This window comes from Primulina huaijiensis, chromosome 15 (assembly GCF_012295235.1).
Source record: "Primulina huaijiensis isolate GDHJ02 chromosome 15, ASM1229523v2, whole genome shotgun sequence".
NCBI classification, from domain to species: domain Eukaryota; kingdom Viridiplantae; phylum Streptophyta; class Magnoliopsida; order Lamiales; family Gesneriaceae; genus Primulina; species Primulina huaijiensis.
Genome location: NC_133320.1, coordinates 8,196,834 through 8,218,831, shown reverse-complemented (window position 1 = coordinate 8,218,831; position 21,998 = coordinate 8,196,834). Strand labels below are relative to the sequence as shown.

The 21,998-nt window shown below is 33.8% G+C and overlaps 1 protein-coding gene and 1 pseudogene across 2 annotated transcripts; one reads left to right on the top strand and one right to left on the bottom strand.

Annotated features, from left to right (window-relative positions):
- Positions 1-2,884: 2,884 nt before the first annotated feature.
- On the bottom strand, positions 2,885-10,827 carry LOC140959276 (uncharacterized; annotated as a pseudogene).
- Positions 10,828-12,924: 2,097 nt separating this feature from the next.
- LOC140958576 (uncharacterized) lies at positions 12,925-16,596 on the top strand. 2 transcript variants are annotated; one of them, XM_073416072.1, is made up of 5 exons: positions 12,925-12,942; positions 13,733-13,844; positions 13,936-14,058; positions 15,856-15,958; positions 16,067-16,596. In XM_073416072.1, the coding sequence occupies exons 2-5, from the start codon at positions 13,750-13,752 to the stop codon at positions 16,313-16,315; spliced, it is 570 nt and encodes a 189-aa protein (XP_073272173.1). In that variant the 5' UTR covers positions 12,925-12,942; positions 13,733-13,749; the 3' UTR covers positions 16,316-16,596. The 2 variants fall into 2 exon arrangements, with proteins under 2 accessions (XP_073272173.1, XP_073272172.1); XM_073416071.1 differs by lacking the exon at positions 12,925-12,942 and having other exon boundaries at positions 13,695-13,844.
- The last annotated feature ends 5,402 nt before the right edge of the window (positions 16,597-21,998 follow it).

Sequence of the window (21,998 nt, the reverse complement as noted above, 5' to 3'; positions counted from 1 at the left end):
CTTTCGTCATGGTTTGTGAAAATAAAGGGTTATTTGGAATTAGTCGACCACTAAGTGTACGTGACCAAATGCTCATGCAATGAAAAAGAAAAAAAACACACAAAAGCAATAAAAATTCAAAGAAAAAAAATAAACAATAAACAAAATTAAATAGACTTAAAATTAAATTATACTTCTCTGCCAATGGCGCCAAAAACTTGATGTGACTTTTATTGTTGCACTCCCAAGAGCAGGCCGTCCACAAGTAGTATAATTCGATGAGCCAGAAAATCGTATCCACAGGGAAGCTAATGTAATTACAAGTCCACTACACTGTCCTTTACTTTTGTTTTTTTAATTGTTTGAATCTTTAATTTGTAATTTTTAATTGTTCAAATTTTAATTTAAGTATTTGAGATTAGAGGATCCACTCTTTGTATTTTAATAAAGTTATAATTAGTGAACATTATTAATTAGTTAACATTATTGAAATCCACTTAATAAAATGGTTCCTATATATATTAAATAATAATATTTATATCATGTTATATATTATTATCTTATAAGTATATAATATATACCAAAACTTATAAATGTTGTCAAGTATTTATTGTGCTATATATATTTTTGTAAACACTAAATCAATGTTCTCACTTTAAATGGTCGGTAAAATCAAACAAACATTTTAATGGTATCAAGAAATTAAAATTATGATATATTCATATATAATAAATCAAGGTATCCACTTTAAATGGTTGGTAATATCAAACTAACATTTAAATAGTTCCAAGAATTAACTCTAACATATAGCAACAATAAATCAAAACTCTCACTTATAAGTATGGTATAATAATGCTTAAATAAATAAATATAACATAAATAATAAATATTGATTAAATAATATAAAACATAGATTATTATCATATCAAGAGTTTCACCTTTTCATCTCAACTTTGAAAAGTTAGCTACTCATTATCTAAAGTGTACAACTTTGAATATGAAATTAACATGCTAAATATATTTAAATGAAGAAATAAAGGGAAAAAAAAGAGAGAAATATTATGAACTTAAGAGTTTGTTCATAAAATGAAAGATATATCAATACATTACAATGCACCCTTATTTATAGTCAAATTTGAGGAGACAACAACAAATAATATTATTTTGTACACATAAGGCTTCATTGGTGTTCTAAAACATTATGTCATCATACACATCACTTTTAAAATTCTTCCCATCCGATTTTACTTTTTCACATAAAACAAAACATGTAGATAATTGAGATGTTTGAATTGTGCTATTTTTGTTTTACCATTTGACCAAGTAATTTGAGATACATGGTCAAAATGCTAGAGCATGGTAAACTGTCACTCATTTAGTTACTTTATTTGTTGCTTAATTTGATCCCAATTATGAGAAGATTTTTATCTCATGCTTGCCACCAATATTGTAGATATTAAAATCAATTTTCTACATGTCCAAGAATTATCTTAATCTCATTTGTAAAGCCAAGGTTATTTTTGTTTTATCGAACATGTAAAAATAGTAAAAACTTATAATTACATAACTTATATTTTATACAATTTATTATGAAACATATAATATTTAAACATTTAATAAAACAAAAACTATAATTTTATATTATAAAATATTTAATTAATGTACAATTTTTTATGTTTATCACAAACCCCAACCAGCTATTGCTAGTCCCTGGCAATTTAAACGTTAATAGCAACACAAAACATAATGATTAATTTAAATAGAAATGTAATCGGAACTATCCAAGTTTTTAAATTAAAGTTGAAAATTGTCAAAGTTATATCAAGATCATCATAATTATAATTTATGAAATAATTTGAGCTGATCAATTGAAAGCTTATGTTCAGGTAATTAAATGTACATGGCGTTTAGAAATTCCTAGTAAGAGTCTTAATTCCATATCCTCATAGGTTAATAAATGTTACAATTCATGGGAACAATTTCTCTCATGGAGTTGGAATACAGATAAATGCTCAGGAAAATGGTTTACAGAATGCAAACTGACAAACGAGCCAAATTAATCAAAAGATAGGAAATCCATTTATTCAAAATCTAGTTATTCTTATTATAAATTTTTTTCCTTGATCTTTTTTTTCATAACATCATGGAATCAGACTAAGTTTATGCTCATTGACCACATATTTAATTAATTTGTACAATATATTTCTCTCTTTCTATTTTTTTTTTTTTTTTTAGAGATAACTTTAAAATTACATAGATCTTCAACAATTTTTATTTTTTTTCCCGGAATTGTCATTTTTTTTCGAAATAAGAACTCAAGATCTAAACAATAGATAACATCTCTCATTATCAATAAAAGCTCAAAAGATATTTTCTCAATCCTCTCCACTCACTCACAAAATATATGTGATTTTAAAATTTTAGGGACTCTTATGAGATATATCTTTGGTCATATACTTTAATAATTAATCTTATCACAATGGTTAATCACTCAAAAATATTTCACAAATCATATTTTTATAATGATCAAAATATTAAAATTGACTTTTTTTTTCCAAACAAAAATTTAAACATCTTTAGATAGATTAATACATTTTCTAATTTAAACATTTCAAAAATATAATATATGATATTTTTGCAAAAATTTCTAATATACAAACAACAAACATGGTTTTATTTTAAAATAATATATCTATTTGTTTTATTTTTATTTTTTTTTCAGAAAAAAGTTTGTTCTCCTCCCAATCAGGATATGACATTGTCCCTAATATAAAAATTAAAATTAATAAAGAGTACATAATGAAAGATATATCACCTAGAATTTTATTGAAGATAACAAACTGAAACAAACACAAACCAATCCACGACTTTTGAATCAATGATCCAACTTTCTTTTCTTACTGATTTATTGCGACCAATTGATCTTTGTTATCATCAGATTAGGCTTATGAACAAAAGCCTCCAAATCATCAATTAATTGGTCAACAGTCGAAGGAGAGATGAGCATCCTTCGTGAATTTTTTGAAATGAAATTCTGTTCCATAGCTTTACCAAGAAATGTCAACAAACAGTCAAAATAATTATTGATATTCAACAAACCCACAAGTTTATTATGGAAATTAAGTTGTGCCCAAGAAACAGTGTGAAAAATTTCTTCTAATGTACCAAAACCACCTGGAATTGCGATAAAAACATTATAACTTTCAATCATTTTGGTGATTCTTTCATACATAGAAGAAACTTTTAATTCCTCCTCAATCGTAACACCTGTAATATTTCCTTTAGCTAATGTTGTAGGAATAATACCCAAAACATGACTATCTCCAAGATGAACAGATGTTGAAACAGATCTCATTAACCCAATATTTCCCCTCCCACATACGAAATGAATTTTTCTCTCAGCCAATATATTTCCAAGATTTTTCACTGCTTCTACAAATATTTCATTTTTTCTAGGACTCGACCCACAAAATACACAAATATTTTTTAATGTTTGTGCGGAGGATCCAGCCATGTTTTTACTTTTTTTTTTAGTGTGCGAAAATAGAGAGAAAGTTGAGATACTTTATAGTGGTAATATTTATCTTGACGAAACTATGGGTCACAGCTATAAGCAGAATAAATAGTAAAAACAATTATGACACACATGCATATAGACAGTAGTGTGATTGTGGCTCACAATTTTCCTCTTGTTTTACGTCCAGAAACGGCTTCAACGCCTTCTATGAGTCGAGGATATGCTTCACATCCAATTTTTTTATAAATTGGCAAACATGATCTTTTATAGTCGGATTCCCAATACTATTACGATGACGCTCATCTCGGAATTGTTTCCATAAACGGAGAAGTTCAATATGCACGTGTCCACTAGAATGCGTCTCAAAAGTCAATAAGATGTTATCTAACCCTGTACTAAGCCCATTTTTAATGAAACCAATTTTATCTTCTCTGTTATTAGAAACATATCCCAAAGATCTGCATCGTTTTTCACAAGTCCATCTTGCACACTTATGACAAACACCTAACCTTTTGGCCCTTCGTTTTTTCGCATAAGTGCTTTTTCATAATCCAGCCATATATCGAATGAGCAATGACTGTGGAACTTCTCCTCTTAATCAGAACTTAGCTTCTATTACAAGACGAATATCTTCTGGAATTTATTTTTGCATTAGTAATTTCAAACTTTCACACCTACCTGTAAATTTTTCTTAGAACATTTTTAGAAACAGAGGAAAAATATTTACAAATTTTTGAGAGAATTTCATTCATTTTGAAAGGAAAAGAAATGATATTTTTTTTAGATTTCGTATCAACAATTGGGGGAAACTGATTTAACCGCCTATGAGAGTCACAGAGTACCGTTATCCGTCATTTAACCAGGAAAATAAAAATATTAAGGAAACCTCAAAGAAAAACTAACAAAATTAAATGTAACATAAAAAATCAAGGATCGGAAAGGGAAATAAACTCATCTTGGAAGATTTTATTTTCTAAAAATAGTTTAATTATTTGTCCATTTACTTTAAAAACATCGCTATTTTTAGAATTTTCAATGTCCACAGCTCCATAAGGATACACATGTTTTACAACATATGCGCATGTCCATCTTGATCGTAATTTTTCTGAGAATATGTGAAGTCGAGAATTATAAAGTAAAACTTTTTTACCAATCTCAAATGATTTTCTAAGAATTGTTCTATCATGAAATGATTTGATTTTTGCTTTATAAATATTTGAATTCTCATACGCGTCATTTCTGAGTTCATCAAATTCATTAAGTTACAATTTGCGCAATTTGTTGGCATCATCTATGTTTGAATTAAAAGTTTGGATCGCCCAATAATCTTTATGTTCCAATTTCACAAGTAAATGACAATGTTTTCCATAAACCAACATATAGGGAGACGTATTCAATGATTTTTTAAAAGCTGTTCGATATGCCCAAAATGCATCATTAAGTCGCAGAGACCAATTTTTTCTATTTGAGTAACAGTTTTTTCCAAAATTTTCTTTCTCCCTATTAGCTAATTCAACTTGTACATTTGTTTAAGGATGATAAGGAGTAATTACTTTGTGAGTAATACCATATTTTTTCATTAATGAAGCAAATGTTTTATTAACAAAGTGAGTTCCCCCATCACTTATCATGGCTCGAGGAATTCCAAATCTAATAAAAATATTTTCTTTCAAAAATTTGATGATGCTTTTATGATCATTTTTTTGACATGGAATTGCCTCTATCCATTTGGAAACATAATTAACTGCAACTAAAATATACAAGTATCCAAACGACGGTAGAAAGGTCCCATAAAATCAATTCCTCAATAGTTAAATATTTCAATTTCAATTATAGGATTCAAAGGCATCATGTTTTTTTTTTAAAGTTGCACCCAAATTTTTGACAATTTTCCCAGATTTTGCAGATTTCGTGGGTGTCTTTAAATAAAGTGGGCCAATAAAATCCACATTGCAAGATTTTTGCAGCTGTTTTCTTTGAAGAAAAATGTTTTCCGTATGCTTCTGAATAACAAAATTTAATGACACTACTTACCTCATTTTCGGGTACGCAACGTCGAAAAATTTGATTTGGACAATACTTGTGTAAGGTCCAAAATTAAGACGACGTAACCCAACGATATGCAAATCTAAGAAATATGAAAAAATAAGTAATTTTATGATTTAATTGCTTAATTAATTATGTGTCATGCATGACTATATGTTAAATATGATTTTATTAACATCATGCATAAAATTGTATTTTTAAGGAATATTCAAGTTGCGATTGAGGAACGGAGACCGAGGGCTGAAAAACGTAAAATGTTTTTATTAAATAATTAATTTTAATGGTTTAAAATATGGTTGATGGTTTTCATATTTTTTAAAATAAAGGGTTTTGAGGTGATTTTATACGCCGGGACGTAAAAATTATCGGTGTTGGTTTTTCAATAAAAATGAGAACGTTTTGGCAACCCGGTTAAATTCGCGAATTTATTTAAACAAAAAACTTTGATAACATTTTATTAAATCCTAATTAAGACTAATGGGCTTATTTTAGTGGCTTAATAGGCCTAAGCCTAGTTAGCAATCTAATTAGCTATTTAAAATTTTTAATCACCTAAAAACCCTACACTCCAACCCACGCCTCCCACATTCAAAAAAATTCAGAAACTCTCCCCAAAGCTCCCCAGCACACAGGGCAACCCACACACCACAAAGTTATAGGAATTTTTGAAGGTTCAAGGTAGAAACTAGCCAAGGTTTTCTCCGTTCTTCGTCGCCAACGGTTTTTCGTACGTTTAAAACTCAAAGGCGCGTCATATTCTTTTTTTCAAACATCTATCACACCATATTATTTATTTGAGCATGTTTTGAATAAAAACAAGTTACAAATCTTTTTATTTTCGCACATGCATCCTAGGTGGTTTTTAACACATGTTTTTTGATCTAGAAACCATGAAATTCATGTACCTAAGGGGCTGCCATGTTAGGAGTATAATTAAGGATGTTTACACAAAGCTTTAGGCTCATAAAACTCAACCAAAACGTTGCACAAACATGTATAAAACAAGTCGGGACCGAAATCAAAACATCTTGATCATAGGAGCTCGGTTGATGGGGAATTGTCGCTTGGCTTGGCTGGGGCTGGACCAGGCTGGGCTAGGGGCATGTGTGAGTTAGGGGAAGAGTCCTAGGCACGCTAGGACTCGAGCACCAGAGGCTGGGAGGAGTCCTAGCTAGGACTCCCTCCCGAGAGCATGAAGGGATGCGCAGGGTGTGTGGCTTGCGCAGGAGTCAAGGGCTTGGCTTGGGGGCTTTGGGCTGGGTTAGGTCGAGTGATAAGGGTCCTATAGAGAGCCTAGATAGGGTGGTTCAAGGTCTGGGTGGTTCGAGAAAGCTGTAGGACCAAAAAACGACAGCTACACAAAAATGGGCTCACGTGATGGCTGGTGCGGCTTCTGGTGTTTTAGGAGCTTGGGCCGTTCTAGGGCCTGAGGCAGTGGTTATGGTAGTTCCTTAGGGTCTTAGGATGAGTCTCGGTGTGTTGGTTCATGGGCTGGTTGGCTGGACAGAAGGCTGGAACCAGAAACATGAGGGAGGCAATATGGGGGGCAGCCTGCGCACAGCTTGGGCGTTCTAATCAGGAGCTTCGCTGCTGGGTCCTAGGGATCGGGCTGGTCTGGGAATGGTCTGAGTGTGGTCTAGGCTTGGTAAGGATCGGACAGAGAAGTTATGGCGACTCTACTGCAACTGCTACAATGGTGATGGGAGTGGATTGGGGGAAGGTTTTCTTCTTTCTTCTTTCCTTTCCCTTTCCTATAAATGGAAAGGTGTGTATATTTTATGTATTTTAATATTAATAATTGATTACTAGATGTTGAAACATTTCATGTTCGCAATCTTGATTTTGATGTTAACAAAATTTATTATTTTGTTTCTAATGATTTATTGTAGTGCGCAGGAAACTGGAACTGACGAGGCTTCGAACTAATCAGTTAATTGAGCCAAACTGAAGCTATCAAGACGCAACTGAAAGTGCCAGCTTATTGCCCAAACTGAATCAGCTCAACTGATATATCAAATAACAATTCAACTTATTGTCCAGCTGATAGGTGGTTCAGCAGGAAAACTTCAGAAGCCCGGCCAGCTGATGAAGAGCTCAATTGATGAAGCGCCCAGCTGACTAGTTCGACTGAAAGAGTGAAATCTGTTCAACTAACGAATCAATTGATTTCACCAGCCCAACTGAAGATCAGTTCCGATGACCAGTTAGGAGAATCAGTTAGGAATCAATCAGTTGCAGATCTAGTCAAGCTTATGGATTCCAGCTACGCACAAGGATACAAATCATCTATACTATTGGTAGTACAATAATGGACGTTGCAGCAAAGCTTAAAGCCAAAATGTTCCAGAAGACTGTCGAAAAAGTCGAGACACAAAGTCCAAGGAACAAATTCAAGATGCAACAGATAAATTAATTAAGTCTCACTGTACGATCAGTTTTCCGCCAATAAATAGAAGATCAGTGAAGACCAATACAACAACAAGAAAAAGAGAGGTGAGAAAAATAAATAAAGGGCACGCTTACTGCTTATCAGCTTACAAGGAAGCAACCGCCCAGTTGAGGGAACACTCTAGAGTTTTATCAGCTTAGATCAGAAGCATTTTTCCCTAAGTGTGTGAGAACATCTTTCGGGTTGTTTTCAGAGATCAGTTCTCACACACGCACACACCACCACCCAAAATACAGTCTTGCACAAAGACAATAAACTTGTGTATGTAGTCTTTGACACACAGACGTTAAACAAGTGTTGGCTGGAAGGTGCTTCCTTCAGTCTAGTCTGGGAGTTCAGTTAGCCAGTGGCTAAGTTCTAAGCTGGGTGGATTTGTATAAGTAGTTGTATAAATCAAAGTCTTCTAGTGTATCCTACCCGAGGAGGTAGAAGGGGTGACGTAGGAGCAGTTGAAGTCTACGAACATCTATAAACATATCTTGTGTACTTTAACTGTTAACCCCTTGCTTTAAACTGATTTGATCAGTTCGAGTAGCTATCAGTTCAGTTCTCACCATAACGGAACTGATACATGCGAGAACTGATCTCCATTATTTTCAGTTATTCAATTACACGAGATTAAAATTTTTAACTGATCAGTTTTCTTAACGAAAGATTACTTTGAATGTTTTTCACTTGGTTTCTAACCAAACTCGATTTAATTCATCGGTGTAAACATTCTTAGAACACGAGCTATTGCAGCTCATTGGAGAATATTTTGTTTGATGCACCTCAAGGTGCCTAGCAAACGATCATTCAATTGATATCAGAGCTATCTTTTATAAGAAGGACATTTGAAAACTGATTTTTTTAAAAATATGTTTTAAATTTGTATTTAAAATGGATTTCAAAATCCTCTTAAAAATTTTATATGAGTTTACTGTTTGAAAAGATAAGGTCTTGGCTGTGCAACTAACGTTGTAGCCACTTCTCTCGACTCCTTAATTTTGTTGTTTTAGCAGCTTGCAGGTTGTTGAGTCTAAGATGAAAGCAGTTTAGCTAAACCAATTCAGTGGACAAGATTTCAGCTGTCAGCCTACCAGTTTAACTGATCAATAAACAAAGCCAAGCTATGTTGAGATGTTGGATGATTTAAGCGGAGCTTAATCATCAGCAGTATGCTGCCGCTTCATTGTCATATCAGATCATAATAGATGATCAATGCGGTTAAGCATTAGTTGAGTCCAGTTTGAGTCAGCTTAACCAGTTAGCCATCAAAGAGATCAATTTCAAGTCAAATTAGCTGCTCTTCTGGCAAAGAGACTCAAAATCGCTGCAGCATTCAAGGGAACCAGTTGTTAGTATATTCAATTCTATTATGTGTAAACTAACTGATATTTGATGTTATTTAAAGTATGCTATTGTAGTAGTAATTTCCCTTACACTTGCTGGTGTGCGTAAATGTATAATAAAAGGGACGCTTATTTGATTAAATAAATATCATGCTAACCCACTTAGCCTTCATATAACTGAACTATTATCTTAATATTTGTTGCCTAAACTGCTTGAATGATGTTAATCGCGTAAACAATTATATTTTTGAGGGAGAGTTTTTCTTTAAAATTATCCCTCGAAGTGAAAAATGTTTTTAAACTCGTTTTTTAAAAATGTTCTTATCCCTCAAACTGAAAAACTTTTAAATGTCCAACTTAAATCATAAAAATACATAGACATTTAAAAATCATAATTTAACCTATAAAAATTCATAAACATTTAAAACCAACATTTTAACATATTAAATCGTAAACATTTAAAATAAACATTTTGACATAAAAATCCATAATCATATAAAATAAACGTTTTAGCTTATTAAAAATCCATAAACATTTAAAATAATCATATTAGCATATAAAACAGTATTCAGAGCACTGCCATGACGTTTACTAATTACTAAGTGTAAAATGACCGTTTTACCTAGATGTAAAATTTCACGTTTTTGACTTTTTCTTAATTGCATCGACTCTAACATGTCCCAAATAATTATTTAAGCCTACATGAATTTTCTCATATTTTTATTTAGCTTAAATGAAGGACTTTTAATTTAATCTTTAAATAAGACGTATTACTGCGTTTTAATCTCGAATTAAACCAAAACTTAATATAAAATTCCCAAATTTAAAACTTAGACTTTTAATAATTATTTGAGCTAAAATATAATTTTTCATAATTTTATAAATCCTAAAACTAGGCGTTTCAATTATTTCGTTAATTAGCGTTTCGTGCGGCGATTAAATCCCGGATAAATCCAAAACTTATTATTTTGATCCCAAATTTTAAACATAACATTTTTAATATTTATTCTACCCTTCCAAATCATGAGACACACCCGGGGACTCATGCATTCAATTTTTGTTCTTTAATTTTTGATTTTGACACATTAACAAACCCACCGAGCCTTCTCCCAAATTACTTGAGCCACGCCTGAGCCACCTTGAGCCAAAACCTAGCCAACCCATCTAGAGACCCTACTGACCAAGCTCAGCCCCAAAAACTTCATGGAAGTCGACCTAAAATTCTGCACGTGTGTGTGTTTGTAGTGTCCTTGTTGCATTGGGACTCCTAGCCGCCTAGGACTCTACCAGCCCTTAACCACCGACCACCCATAACCCTAACCTTCCCTGGACCACGCCCAGACCATACCCAGACCAACCCAAGCCCCTGGACGTGAGCAGCAAACCACTGAACCAGTGGCAGCAACTTCACGCGCAACACTTGCTGCCATGCATCCCTCACGTCTTCTTGAACCAGCAGCTAGCCAAGCCGCCACAGACCCTGCCAGGCCCTTTAGCACCGTCATAGGACCCTAAAGAGTCGACCTAGCCCAGCTCAGAACCCCCAGGCCAAGCCCCTTCTTCCCTGCACAACAGCACACCTGCATTGCCCCCTTTGAAGCTCTCGGGTGCTAGGACTCTTCTCCTGACCCAAGCACGTCCCTGGCCCAGCCCTGGTTGCAACCGAGCCAAGCCATAGCCCTTAAACCCTTGTACCCGAGTCCATCAACCCCATGACAACAAATTAGCTTCAGCCGGTGTTCTTTTGTGTTTGTGCAGCGATTCTTTGTGTATCTAGGACTCTAAAGCTTCGTATAAACACTGTTGACCATATTCATAACATGGCAGCCCTCTTATACACATAATAATCATGTTTTTAAATTAAAACACAAGTTTTAAACATCATATAATGTGTTTGTGCGAAAATCTTCAAAGGTGCTCCATGTTTCATGCAATGTCATACATAATCACATAATATGGTGTGATGATGAGTAAAAGAAGAATATGACGTGCCATTGTGTAGATTACGCACGAATTCTCGTTGACGATCGCGAAGAACAGGGCAAGAACCTTGGCTTGAAATCTTTCCTTGAGCATTCGAATTTTCTCCCTCAATTTGTTGTGTGGGTTGTCGTGTATTTGAGTGTTTTGGTGTGCTCAAATTCTGAAATTCGAGGCGTGTGCTTTTGTGAATGGTTTGGGGTGTTTTACATAATTTATACTAATTAATTCTTTAATTAAGCTTAAGCCCACTAAGCCCCCAATTTAAGCCCACTAGTGCTTGATTTAGGAATTAATTAAAATATGATAATAGTTTTGTTTAAATAAATTTGTGAATTTATTAGCCGAGTTGTCAAAAATTTTTTATTTTTGTTGAAAAACCAACACCGATAAAAATTACGTCCTGGCGTATAAAATCACCTCAAAACCCTTTATTTTCAAAAATAAGAAAAAGCATCACCCTTAATTTAAATAATTAAAAACAACTATTTAATAAAAATATTTTCTATTTTTTTCAGCCCTTGGTCTCCGTTCCTCGATCGCAACTCGACTAACCTTTAAAAATACATTTTAATGCAACCATGTAGAAAAATATAATTTAAACATGTAAATATGCATAACATAATTAATTTATGCAGTAAAAACATTTAATTAAAATACAAAGAAATTTAATAATTTGTATGCATGTTGTTCGCATGGACTTTTAAATTTTCTGGGCGTTACAGCATGCCTTTGCATAACCGGCTTCACACTTTCTTTGGTATGTCGTATAATACTTTTGAATTTTTTTCTCGAGTTCTTCCAAAGATGTAAAGCATTTTAGGTCCCACTGAGATGTGAAGTGATACTCTAGCACCCATAGTTGGAGACCATCTTCGGAGATTATAACATAATATAGCTTACCTTGGGATTCTCAAATACACATTTCCGATATGCTGCACAATTGTGATGCAGGTACAGGAACTGTTATCAACCATAATATCTCGTTGTTAGGGTCAAACATCAGAATTTGGTTGCCATATGTGAGCCAATGCAGAATTCCTGCAACTAAGATGCCTTTGTTTTTAGCCAGATTGTACTTGCATTTACAACATTCTTGTGATCTTCTCCACAACCTTGTTTTTGAAGAATATTTAAAACCAACGTTAATATAGCAACAAATTTATAAAAACCGCTGCCAAATTAGTGTGGTTAAATAAAATATAAAATAGCGACAGTTTATACTCGTCGCTAAATTAGCGACAGTATTTTAACCGTCGCTATATTAGATCGGCGACGGTTCTGATTTATCATAACCGTTGCCAAATTTGCGACGGGCACATAACACTGTCGCTACATTAGCGATGGTTTTTATTAACTGTCGCTATTTAGATCGACAACGGTCTTTTAAACCGTCGCTAAATAGCGACGGTTTATTAAATCTGTCGCAATATAGCGTCGGTTTTAGAATACCCGTCACTAACGTAGCGACGGTAGTAACAGACCCGTCGCGAATAGTGACGGGTATGTCTAAAACCGTCGCTAAATGTCTTTATAATCGACAGCTTCTTGCTCATTTTTTCACTACGATTTCTTCTCTCGCTCTTTCTATACTTACGTGTTTGTGTCTTCTCCGACGACCCCGTCTTCCCCTTTTTGAGGTATCGAACTCGAGTTTTCATATTTTGAATCTTATTATATTATCTTGTTCAGATTACGTACTATATTTTATATCGCATGTCAATTAATTAAGTGTTGAAAATATTTAATTTCGGATTTGTAGATGAGCATAGATGATTATTTATAAATGTGTACAAATAATTTAAAAAATAGCTAATATTTTTAATTTATATTATAAAATAAATTTTTTTAAAAAAATTTATAGAATTTGTGACTATTTTAGGTTATAATCGTCGCAAATTAGAGACGGTTTTCCTGAACACGGCTGAACCGTCGTATTAATAATTAGCGACGATTTACATAATTAACAATAAAATTAGTCAATTAATTACATGATTTTGACGATAATTGCTAAAATCTATTGTCAAAACAGAGTTATATTACTATAATTTATTCGACAAAAGTACAAGATTAAAATAGACATTTTACATATTTAAATTTCCAAATTTAAATCAGTTTTTCTCTAAACAAAAATTAGATTTCTAAATATCATTTTTTAATTTCAAACCAATTCCAATTAAAAATCTTAAGTCACGTTTGGATTGATGTATTTCAAATATATTTAAATATATTTTTGTAGTTTTAAATAATTAATATCATAAATTTCAAATTCAGTCATTCCATGTATATATAGGATTTTATATTAATTACGACGGATTTCAAATTCAAAAATAATGAAGACGTTTGAAAATTATTCTATTTGACTAATGTGCAAATAAGTAAACAGGATTTAATATTTCTCATTTCTGATACATTTCTTGTTGGAAATAGAAGCTGCATTTTCAACAATGTCATATATGAAAGGAGATTTGCTTGCAAAAACTAGGAAACTCGTCAAAGGGCTAGCAAGAGCTGAGCCAATGTGGCTTAAAGCCATGGAAAAGTACGTCGATTTTTCTTCTTTTACTTCAATTTTATGAAGAAATTGGTTCACATTTTTTATTTTTGATTTGTGTTTTCGTGATATTTTGTAGAGCACCGCCTGCGACGTTTCCTCGGGCGGAGAAAAAGCTGAAGTCCATAAGTTTACCCGAGGATGTTTATGTGAATAAGTTTTTTCAAAAGCATCCCGATTCCAAGCATGAGGGGGCGATCAGGTATTTTGCTAGATCCCTTTTTCTCTCCATCTTTTCCGTCTGAGATGTTCATCTTGTTAAATTTTTTAGGGTATTTTATGGAAGAGGGCTAAAAGAAAAGGGAATAGGTTGATTCTTGGTTATACACAAAAGATGTTTTAATTTTGATATCATGTGTGATTTGAGGATTAATATTAAGTAAGCTGCTCATTGGATTGTAAGATTGTGTTTCTACTGTGAGTTTATAGATTTTCTGCAAATTTATAGCCATTAAAACCTTTTAGCTTATGTCAAGATTAAGCCGATTGCAGGTACTATTGCCTGATGACAATCAACATCATATTAGTTATTTCTTGCATTAATTTTTAACATGATTAAATAATGTTTCCTTGAATATGTTCAGCAATTTAACTCTTTTTTTCCACCTAATCACAGATCTATATTTTCTCATGTTGTTCGATCCATGTCATGATGCCTAACAGTCCCTTTTATATATATACCCACAAAGGTGAAACAAATAGGCCGAAAACAAAACGTGTTGTGGAACACGATGCATATAGATCTGGATGTATCGAATTTCTTTTCCTTTTTTGTCGATGCATGATTATTTATGATGGCAAGAAGAAGACTCTTGTTCATCACTTGAGGAAACTGCTAACATCAGATGTGTGTTTTGTGTAATTTTACATCACACTGATTCTTCGAAGCTAACACCACCTGAGATATTTTTGTAATTAATAATGATAATTTCCTTTAGATTAATGAATGAGGTTTGATATAAAGGACATATGCACACAACATATGTTTGTCGATGAACCAGTGGCTACTTCTGCGCATCCAACTTCTAGTTCAGGGACTCTGAGCTTCTCTATTAAGGAAAAAATCATTCAGAGGTCTAATTGTGCATTTCTGTATTTATTTGATAATACTAGTTATAAAGTATGATTCAATTAACTCTTGAGGAAAGAATGGTTTGCGACGATTTTGTGGAGAAGATGTTGAAGGTATATATGACTCAGTCTTGAGTTTAACTAACGAACTCACTATTTTTTCCCTTTTGGTGATATTATTGGGATCTGATTTTTATTTTTTTTTGTTAATTGAGAGATGAATAACATAATGTCACAGTAAATCTTAATCTTCGTCAGAGTGAGAGTTTTTCACACATTGAAACTCAGGAAGTTTTATTTTATGTACTTCAAACATTTTTGTGTTACGATATTATGATATTTTTTTTCATATTATACAATAAGATATATCTATGTCACATAAAAATCAAATAAGTGAACAAATAATTATACTCCAAGTATCCATTGTTGTGCATGCAATGATTATTCTTTGGTCGATGATGGATTGAATTACAGTTGCCTGGTCAGTGGCTTAACACATATGAAAGATTTTGAAGTTGATACATTAAATACAAAAATGGCATTTGTTATATTTTGTGTTTATATTCATATTTGATGACATATTTGTTATTCAAAGACCTTTTATAGTGATTGAATGTATGTATTCACTTGTTTTTTTCTAAAGACGTCGTTCATGAAGATATTTCTTGTTTCCTTCTTTTTTATAATTGACAGGACCAAAGATCAAAATAAAATATATACAAAAGGAAAATGAAACCCCTAGGTGAATTATGTGCTTTATGGAATCAAATTGTGCCATTTCATAAGGAAGAAGAGGTTTTAGTTCTGCATGTTAGACTTCTGTTTGATCTTATTTAGTGACCGAGTTTAACTAAGAGACAGTTTAGAGAAGTGTATGTCCATTTTTCAGGATAGTGAATATGAATCACTGATTCTTGCACGTGAACAGGATATCTGGTTTTGATCCACCTGCTGCCCGTGTATTTGCTTGGAGGGTGCTTGAGTTAAAGGATCATGGAATTAGTGATGAGGATGCTATAGCCGTTGCCGATGTTTGTTCTCTGTCACCTACTCTCATTTATTGTCATAAATAAAGTAGTCAAACTTGAAAATGAAATCCCATTTGTTCACCCTCTGAATCGTGGTTTCTTTGTGGGTAGATGGAATATCGAAATGAAAGAAAAGCCAAAAGGAAGGCATTTGCTCGGCTGAAACAAATTGCTCGGATTCAAGGAAGGAGCCCACCTCCAAATCCATATTCGAGTGCTATCAAAGAGATACAGGCTGAGGAAAGAAAGTTTGTTCATGATCGATTTTATGATTCTGCCACACGAGAAATCTTGCAGAAACTGAAACAGGAGAGGGCAGCTGAGTTCCAGGACAGAAGAGGAGGGTTCATTGGCTCATGAGGTGACTTTATCAAAACATAAGTAAGCTTAAATGCTTATTATTGGAGCTGAATTTTGTTTAGATTTATTCCCAGTGGCTCTGGCCGCATCACGTTTTGAACGGATCAAGATTTCTTAGATGATTAATAAAAGAGTACACTAGTAGCGGATGTATTTGGAATTGGCTTATTGTGTATTCAAGAGATATTATCCCAACATTTGTATTGAAGTTTCCTTCAGTGGTCATGGATGCATTTGAATCTCCTTGATTCTTTCTATAAAAGCTTTTAACACTACAAGTTGGTTGATCAAACGGCAGTTTGAACTGCACATGTTAGAAACTAGGTGGACATAGAGAGAATTGGGAAAAACTGCTAGCGTGTTCCAGCAGCTAGTTAAATAGCTACTTCATTATTTCAAACAAATGAAGCTATATTTTCCTTAGGACCATGGATTTATTCAACCTTGCCATGTGAAGTAGAAATTTTCCAGGAACATTTTTACAAAATTTCTACTGAACTAGGTTCAAAGATTCCAATAAATACATTTGGCTTTTGCAATAAAAAAAATTAAAAATTGAGTAGACAAAATTAATTTATACAGAAATCTAAAATCACTGCCACTTTTCCAACCTTCGTAAAAACAGGGGCTAAGACGAAAATCTTTGAATTTCAACATACCATTTCCTAACATTTGCAGAATCTATCTAAAACAAGACCAACACATTTCTCCTACTCATCAAGTGGAACCAAGCTCATAGTAGTTAATTTATAAATTAACTAATTAGTTAATTTAATTCTAAACTCCCAAAAGAAATGATTGTTTAAAACATCATCAACCACTTCCCGAAAATCAGAGTATAAAAATATTAGACATGCTTAACATTTTAAATAAAAACGTGGGCGGTCCTCGGGTCTAGCCTCCTGCTCAGTCCAAGCCAGCTCCTTGGTCCCCACCTCTAGTCTCCTCAACATCCTCCTCACCTGCGTCGATCAAGTCTAGTGAGTTTAAAGCCTCAACACGTATAAACTGGAAGTAGCAAATAATACGTAAAAAAACCATATGCATCTTCAAAATAGAGCGTACATAACGGAATATGAACTTGATCTTGTTGACATAAACTTACTGGGAACTTAAACGTAAAAGCATAACATATACGTGTCATGGACATAAAAACTTTCGTAAACATACTTGTATGGTACATACATGAGCATACATATCATAATTTTTGCGTAGAGTCATGTTTCAAAGCAAGTGACTCATACATAAAATTGCCTAATCATACTAAACCACAGTACCGGGCTGACAGGGAAAAATCCACTGCCACATACATGAGATCCCCGTTCATGCTTTAACGGGTGGATTGGTCCCCGTTCATGCTTTAACGCTTTCCAATCCTGATCTAATTTGGTCACAAGATATTTAGCATACTTCAAAAATTTAAAAATATTTTCTTTGCACGTCAACATACTTACTTGGCGTTGTGGGATTCGTTGCTGCAACATACTAAAACAGATTCAATACTTAACTTGCATAACTTAGACTTAATAACCATGCTTATACTCAAGCTTATTCATTTCCTTAGGACGTTCTAAATTTCCCGTGACTCAACCTTGTTAATCATTGCGCTAAACCAAGACATCATCTTAAAGCATTCAATATATTTCTCAAAATGTGAAGTACACGGACCCCGTGCCCAAGTCCGGCCCCGGATCCGTGTAGATACTGGAAAAAGAGACTCTGAAGGAAGCAAAGACACGGACCCCGTGTCCGAGTCCGTTTACACCTCCGTGTACCTACTGGAAAAGTGACACTCCGAGTGTAACAAAGTCACGGACCCCGTGTCAGGGTCCGTGTACTAGTCCGTGTAGCCTCAGAAAAGACGAAACCTGCGGGAAACTTATCATGACATTTCTTTCTTCCAACCAAACCAAATGGACTAAGAATCGACACCTCGAGACACATCCTAGGACACTGAAACGACCTCGATTTTTTTTTATTCAAAAGCATAAATCATAACTCAAAAATAACAAATAATAAACTTAACATATGAAATCTCGAGTGCATAAAATAAATCCTAAAGCATCGACTACACAAAATTCTTAAATTGACCTTTAAAAAGATCAACTAACAATAAATCAAAGAACAAAAATATCTCTAATAAAAATCATTAACAAAATCCTTAAATCATTTATCTATCTAGCTACTGCAGAAACATAAAGGCCCTCGGGTGTGTACTGCTGCACTAGATCGACTCAATCGTCACCGCCTCCATAAATCATCAAATCCTGCATCATACAAACCTAGTGAGTCTAATGACTCAGCACGTTCTAAACATGAATAACAAATAATACATATACAATTTTATATGCGCGAATATAATGATCGTACAGTGAGACTCAATAATTGTATCCGTTGCATTTTGAATTCGTTCATCGAAATTTGTCTTGTACATTCTATAACGCTTTGTCTTTATGTTCTTGATGCAACGTTCATTATTGTCCTTTGATTGGACAATTGTTTTTTTACCTTCGCGTTGAGCTGGAATCCACTAATGTTGACTGTCGGAATCCGCAACTGATTGCTCTTAACTGATGTTCTGAACTGATCAGTTAAAATGGTCTTCAGTCGGTGAGGTGAAATCAGTTGGCTCGTCAGCTGAACTAATTTCACTGATTCAGTCGAACTGGTCAGCTGGACTCTTTATCAGTTGAACTCTTCATCAGCTGGCCGGGCTTCCGAAGATTCTCTGCTGGACCACTTCTCAGCTGGACACCAGTTGAATTGCTTACGGTACATCAGTTGACTGATCAGTTCGCGATTTCAGTTGGCGCGTTCAGTTTTTCAATTTCTTCAGCTCGTAACTGATCTCAGCTGTGCACTAAGGTAAGTCATTAGAAACAAAATAACAAGTTTTGTTAACATCAAAATCAAGCAAATGTTACGAATGTAATGCCAGGTTACCGACCGTAGGAACCATATTCAGTACCTTCTGTTATACCTTGACCTCTTCCACGACCATGACCATGGGTCGAGGTGTGAATGCTCAACAACAGTTGAATCTGTTCGCCATGGACCTTCGCTTGTTCTTGTAATAACTTACTGAATTCATCTACAACTTTGGCAGTCTTATCAGTAGTAGGGGTCCTATCATCCCCTTCGGTACTCTTTCTTTTGGGAGGTATGACCTACACATATGCTCACTTTAACATAGATAGGAAGAAATGATACATCAATGGCAATGAAATAGAATCAATTCTCAATGTTAAAATCAATAGATGCAGGATCAAAAACATACCGGATTGTCCTAGGTAGAAGAAGTCATATATGGCCCGAAGAACTTTCGCTCTGATACCAATTGAAACAACCCACTCCCATGGCATAACATTTAAAAAAAATAACATACACGGAAGCATTTGCATTTAAAAGGGAAAGAACAATATACCATGTACATCATAAGAATTTTCCAAAATACATAACCATTCACAATCATATCCTTCCACAGCTAGCCAAAAGCCAAGATAAATTTTTCCCCATCATTCATTTAGCAAAAATACATGATATTTTAAAACTTCACATGATCACTAAACCCAAAACAAAAGTGACATGGCCAAATAAAATCTTTTCCATTGCTTTCTATATGACTAGGGAAACATAAATACTCGTATAACATAAAACATTACCAAATCTTAAAACATAACCATTTATAAACCATCATCAAAATATGCCCAAAAGCCACCAATATTTTTCCTTGTTTCATTTGACAAAAAACAAGGTACTAAAAGTTCTAATGTTTCATTATGCCAAATATAAATGATACACTTCAAAAGTTTTCCCCTTCATCATGCCTTATGACTTCTTCTCCCTTGGACGATCCGTTTCACTCTTTCTTGTCAACTGCATCACATGACATTAACTGGAATGAGATAAACTCAGTAAGTAGAAATATTTACATAACAAATACATAAACATGGCTTGACTTGAACATGGCTATGGCAATGGCAATGAGAATAAAACAATATCATCTTCAATGAGCAAGGCATAATCAAGGCAATATAGATGGTATATCATGGCATGAATTAAAGGAAAGGAAATGATAGTTCTGTGACCTGTGACCTGTGATCTGTGGATAGTATCTTGAAGATATAAATATATCAACACTGTGAGAGATACTCATAATCATGAAATTGGCCAATGACATGCATGAATTTACTATCATTCATTGGCTTTAATCATAGGAAATTTCATTGAGGCATTTTCACAAACACTTGTTAGGGACAATGAATTACTAGCTCATTTGTCAATGGATTCAATAGAAATCTTTGAACAATGAACATATATAACAATATACATATCAATTATATGCCAATGGAAGGAGCTAGTTAACAATAACATGGCTTGATACATATATAAATCATGTGAGCACAAAGGAAAAGCTTCCACTTACAACCCAATCAAGCACTATGATGGCTAAAGTGATCTTGAATGTTTCATACAACAATAATCACAATAATAACCATAAATCATTACCAATAATCCAAGGAATCAATCAATTCAACTTAACCCTTCAATATAAACCTCAATATCTCTAACCCTTCCAACTCCAATAATAAAATTCTTACCTTGAAGCTTGAAATCTAAGGTAGGAGATACTAAAAAATCAACTAAGAGCCTTGAACTTGAAGTGGAGAATGAAGGAGAGAAAACCTTGTAGAGAAATAAGCTAGAACCGATGGAGAATGAGGGAAAAGAAGATAAGTGTGAAGAAGTATCTAGAAATGAGTATATAAGCCTTCCAATCCATAAAAAATGTTTTTTATTTTTTTTATACAGGCTGATGGGCGCATATGCGGGCCCCGTTCTGCCCAAACACTAAACTTCAGCACCCGGCGCATATGCGCACCACATTCTGCCGAAAAGCTCATTTTTAGCTTCCGAATTTGCAAAAGAGGCCAACATGAAGTTGTAGCCCTATGTGTTTTCTTGCATCTCCAATTGACCTCATGTCATTTGAAGGTCTGAGTAAAGAGTTATGCTCATTCTCCCAACATGTGTCAGTGCAGGAACAACGATACACACGCACACTTCGGGCCACTTTCGGCTCGTCTTCCCTGATGATTTGAACAAAACTCAAAACATGAAAGTTATAGTCTTATATCTTGTCGTTCTAATGGAAGTGGCCTCACATCAATTGGATCAATAAACAAAACATTATGCTAAAAATCCCAACTACTGTCATATTTTTCATGCCGTTTCTGCACTTCCATTTCCTATTTGGTCCAAGATCAACTTTCTATTCTACCCATTCATTTCTATAATCACTTCCAACTATGAACATAATATCAAAACAATAACCATAAACAATGATCATATTTTAACCATTCCAATAAACATATTTCCTAAACACCCAACCAAAAATAATATCATAAATAATAAAATGCTAAAAGGTTGGGATATTACAATCTCCCCTCCTTATAAAAATTCCGTCCCCGAAATTTGCTTACCGTCAAATAAATTCGGAAAACGATGTTTCATCTCCTCTTCTGGTTCCATGTGGCTTCTTCAATCACATGATTTCTCCAAAGAACTTTGACAAGACCAATTTCTTTATTCATTAACACCTTAACCTTGCGATCAAGTATTTGAACTGGAACTTCCTCATAGCTCAAGTTTGGTAAAAAGTCCAAAGATTCGTAGCGAAGAA

Bases quoted from the DNA above. Each gene is read 5' to 3' on its own strand.
- LOC140958576 (XM_073416072.1), top strand. From the start codon at position 13,750: ATGTCATATATGAAAGGAGATTTGCTTGCAAAAACTAGGAAACTCGTC. The intron at 13,845-13,935 runs GTACGTCGATTT...GATATTTTGTAG, and splicing joins TGGCTTAAAGCCATGGAAAA to AGCACCGCCTGCGACGTTTC. The intron at 15,959-16,066 runs GTTTGTTCTCTG...CTTTGTGGGTAG, and splicing joins ATGCTATAGCCGTTGCCGAT to ATGGAATATCGAAATGAAAG.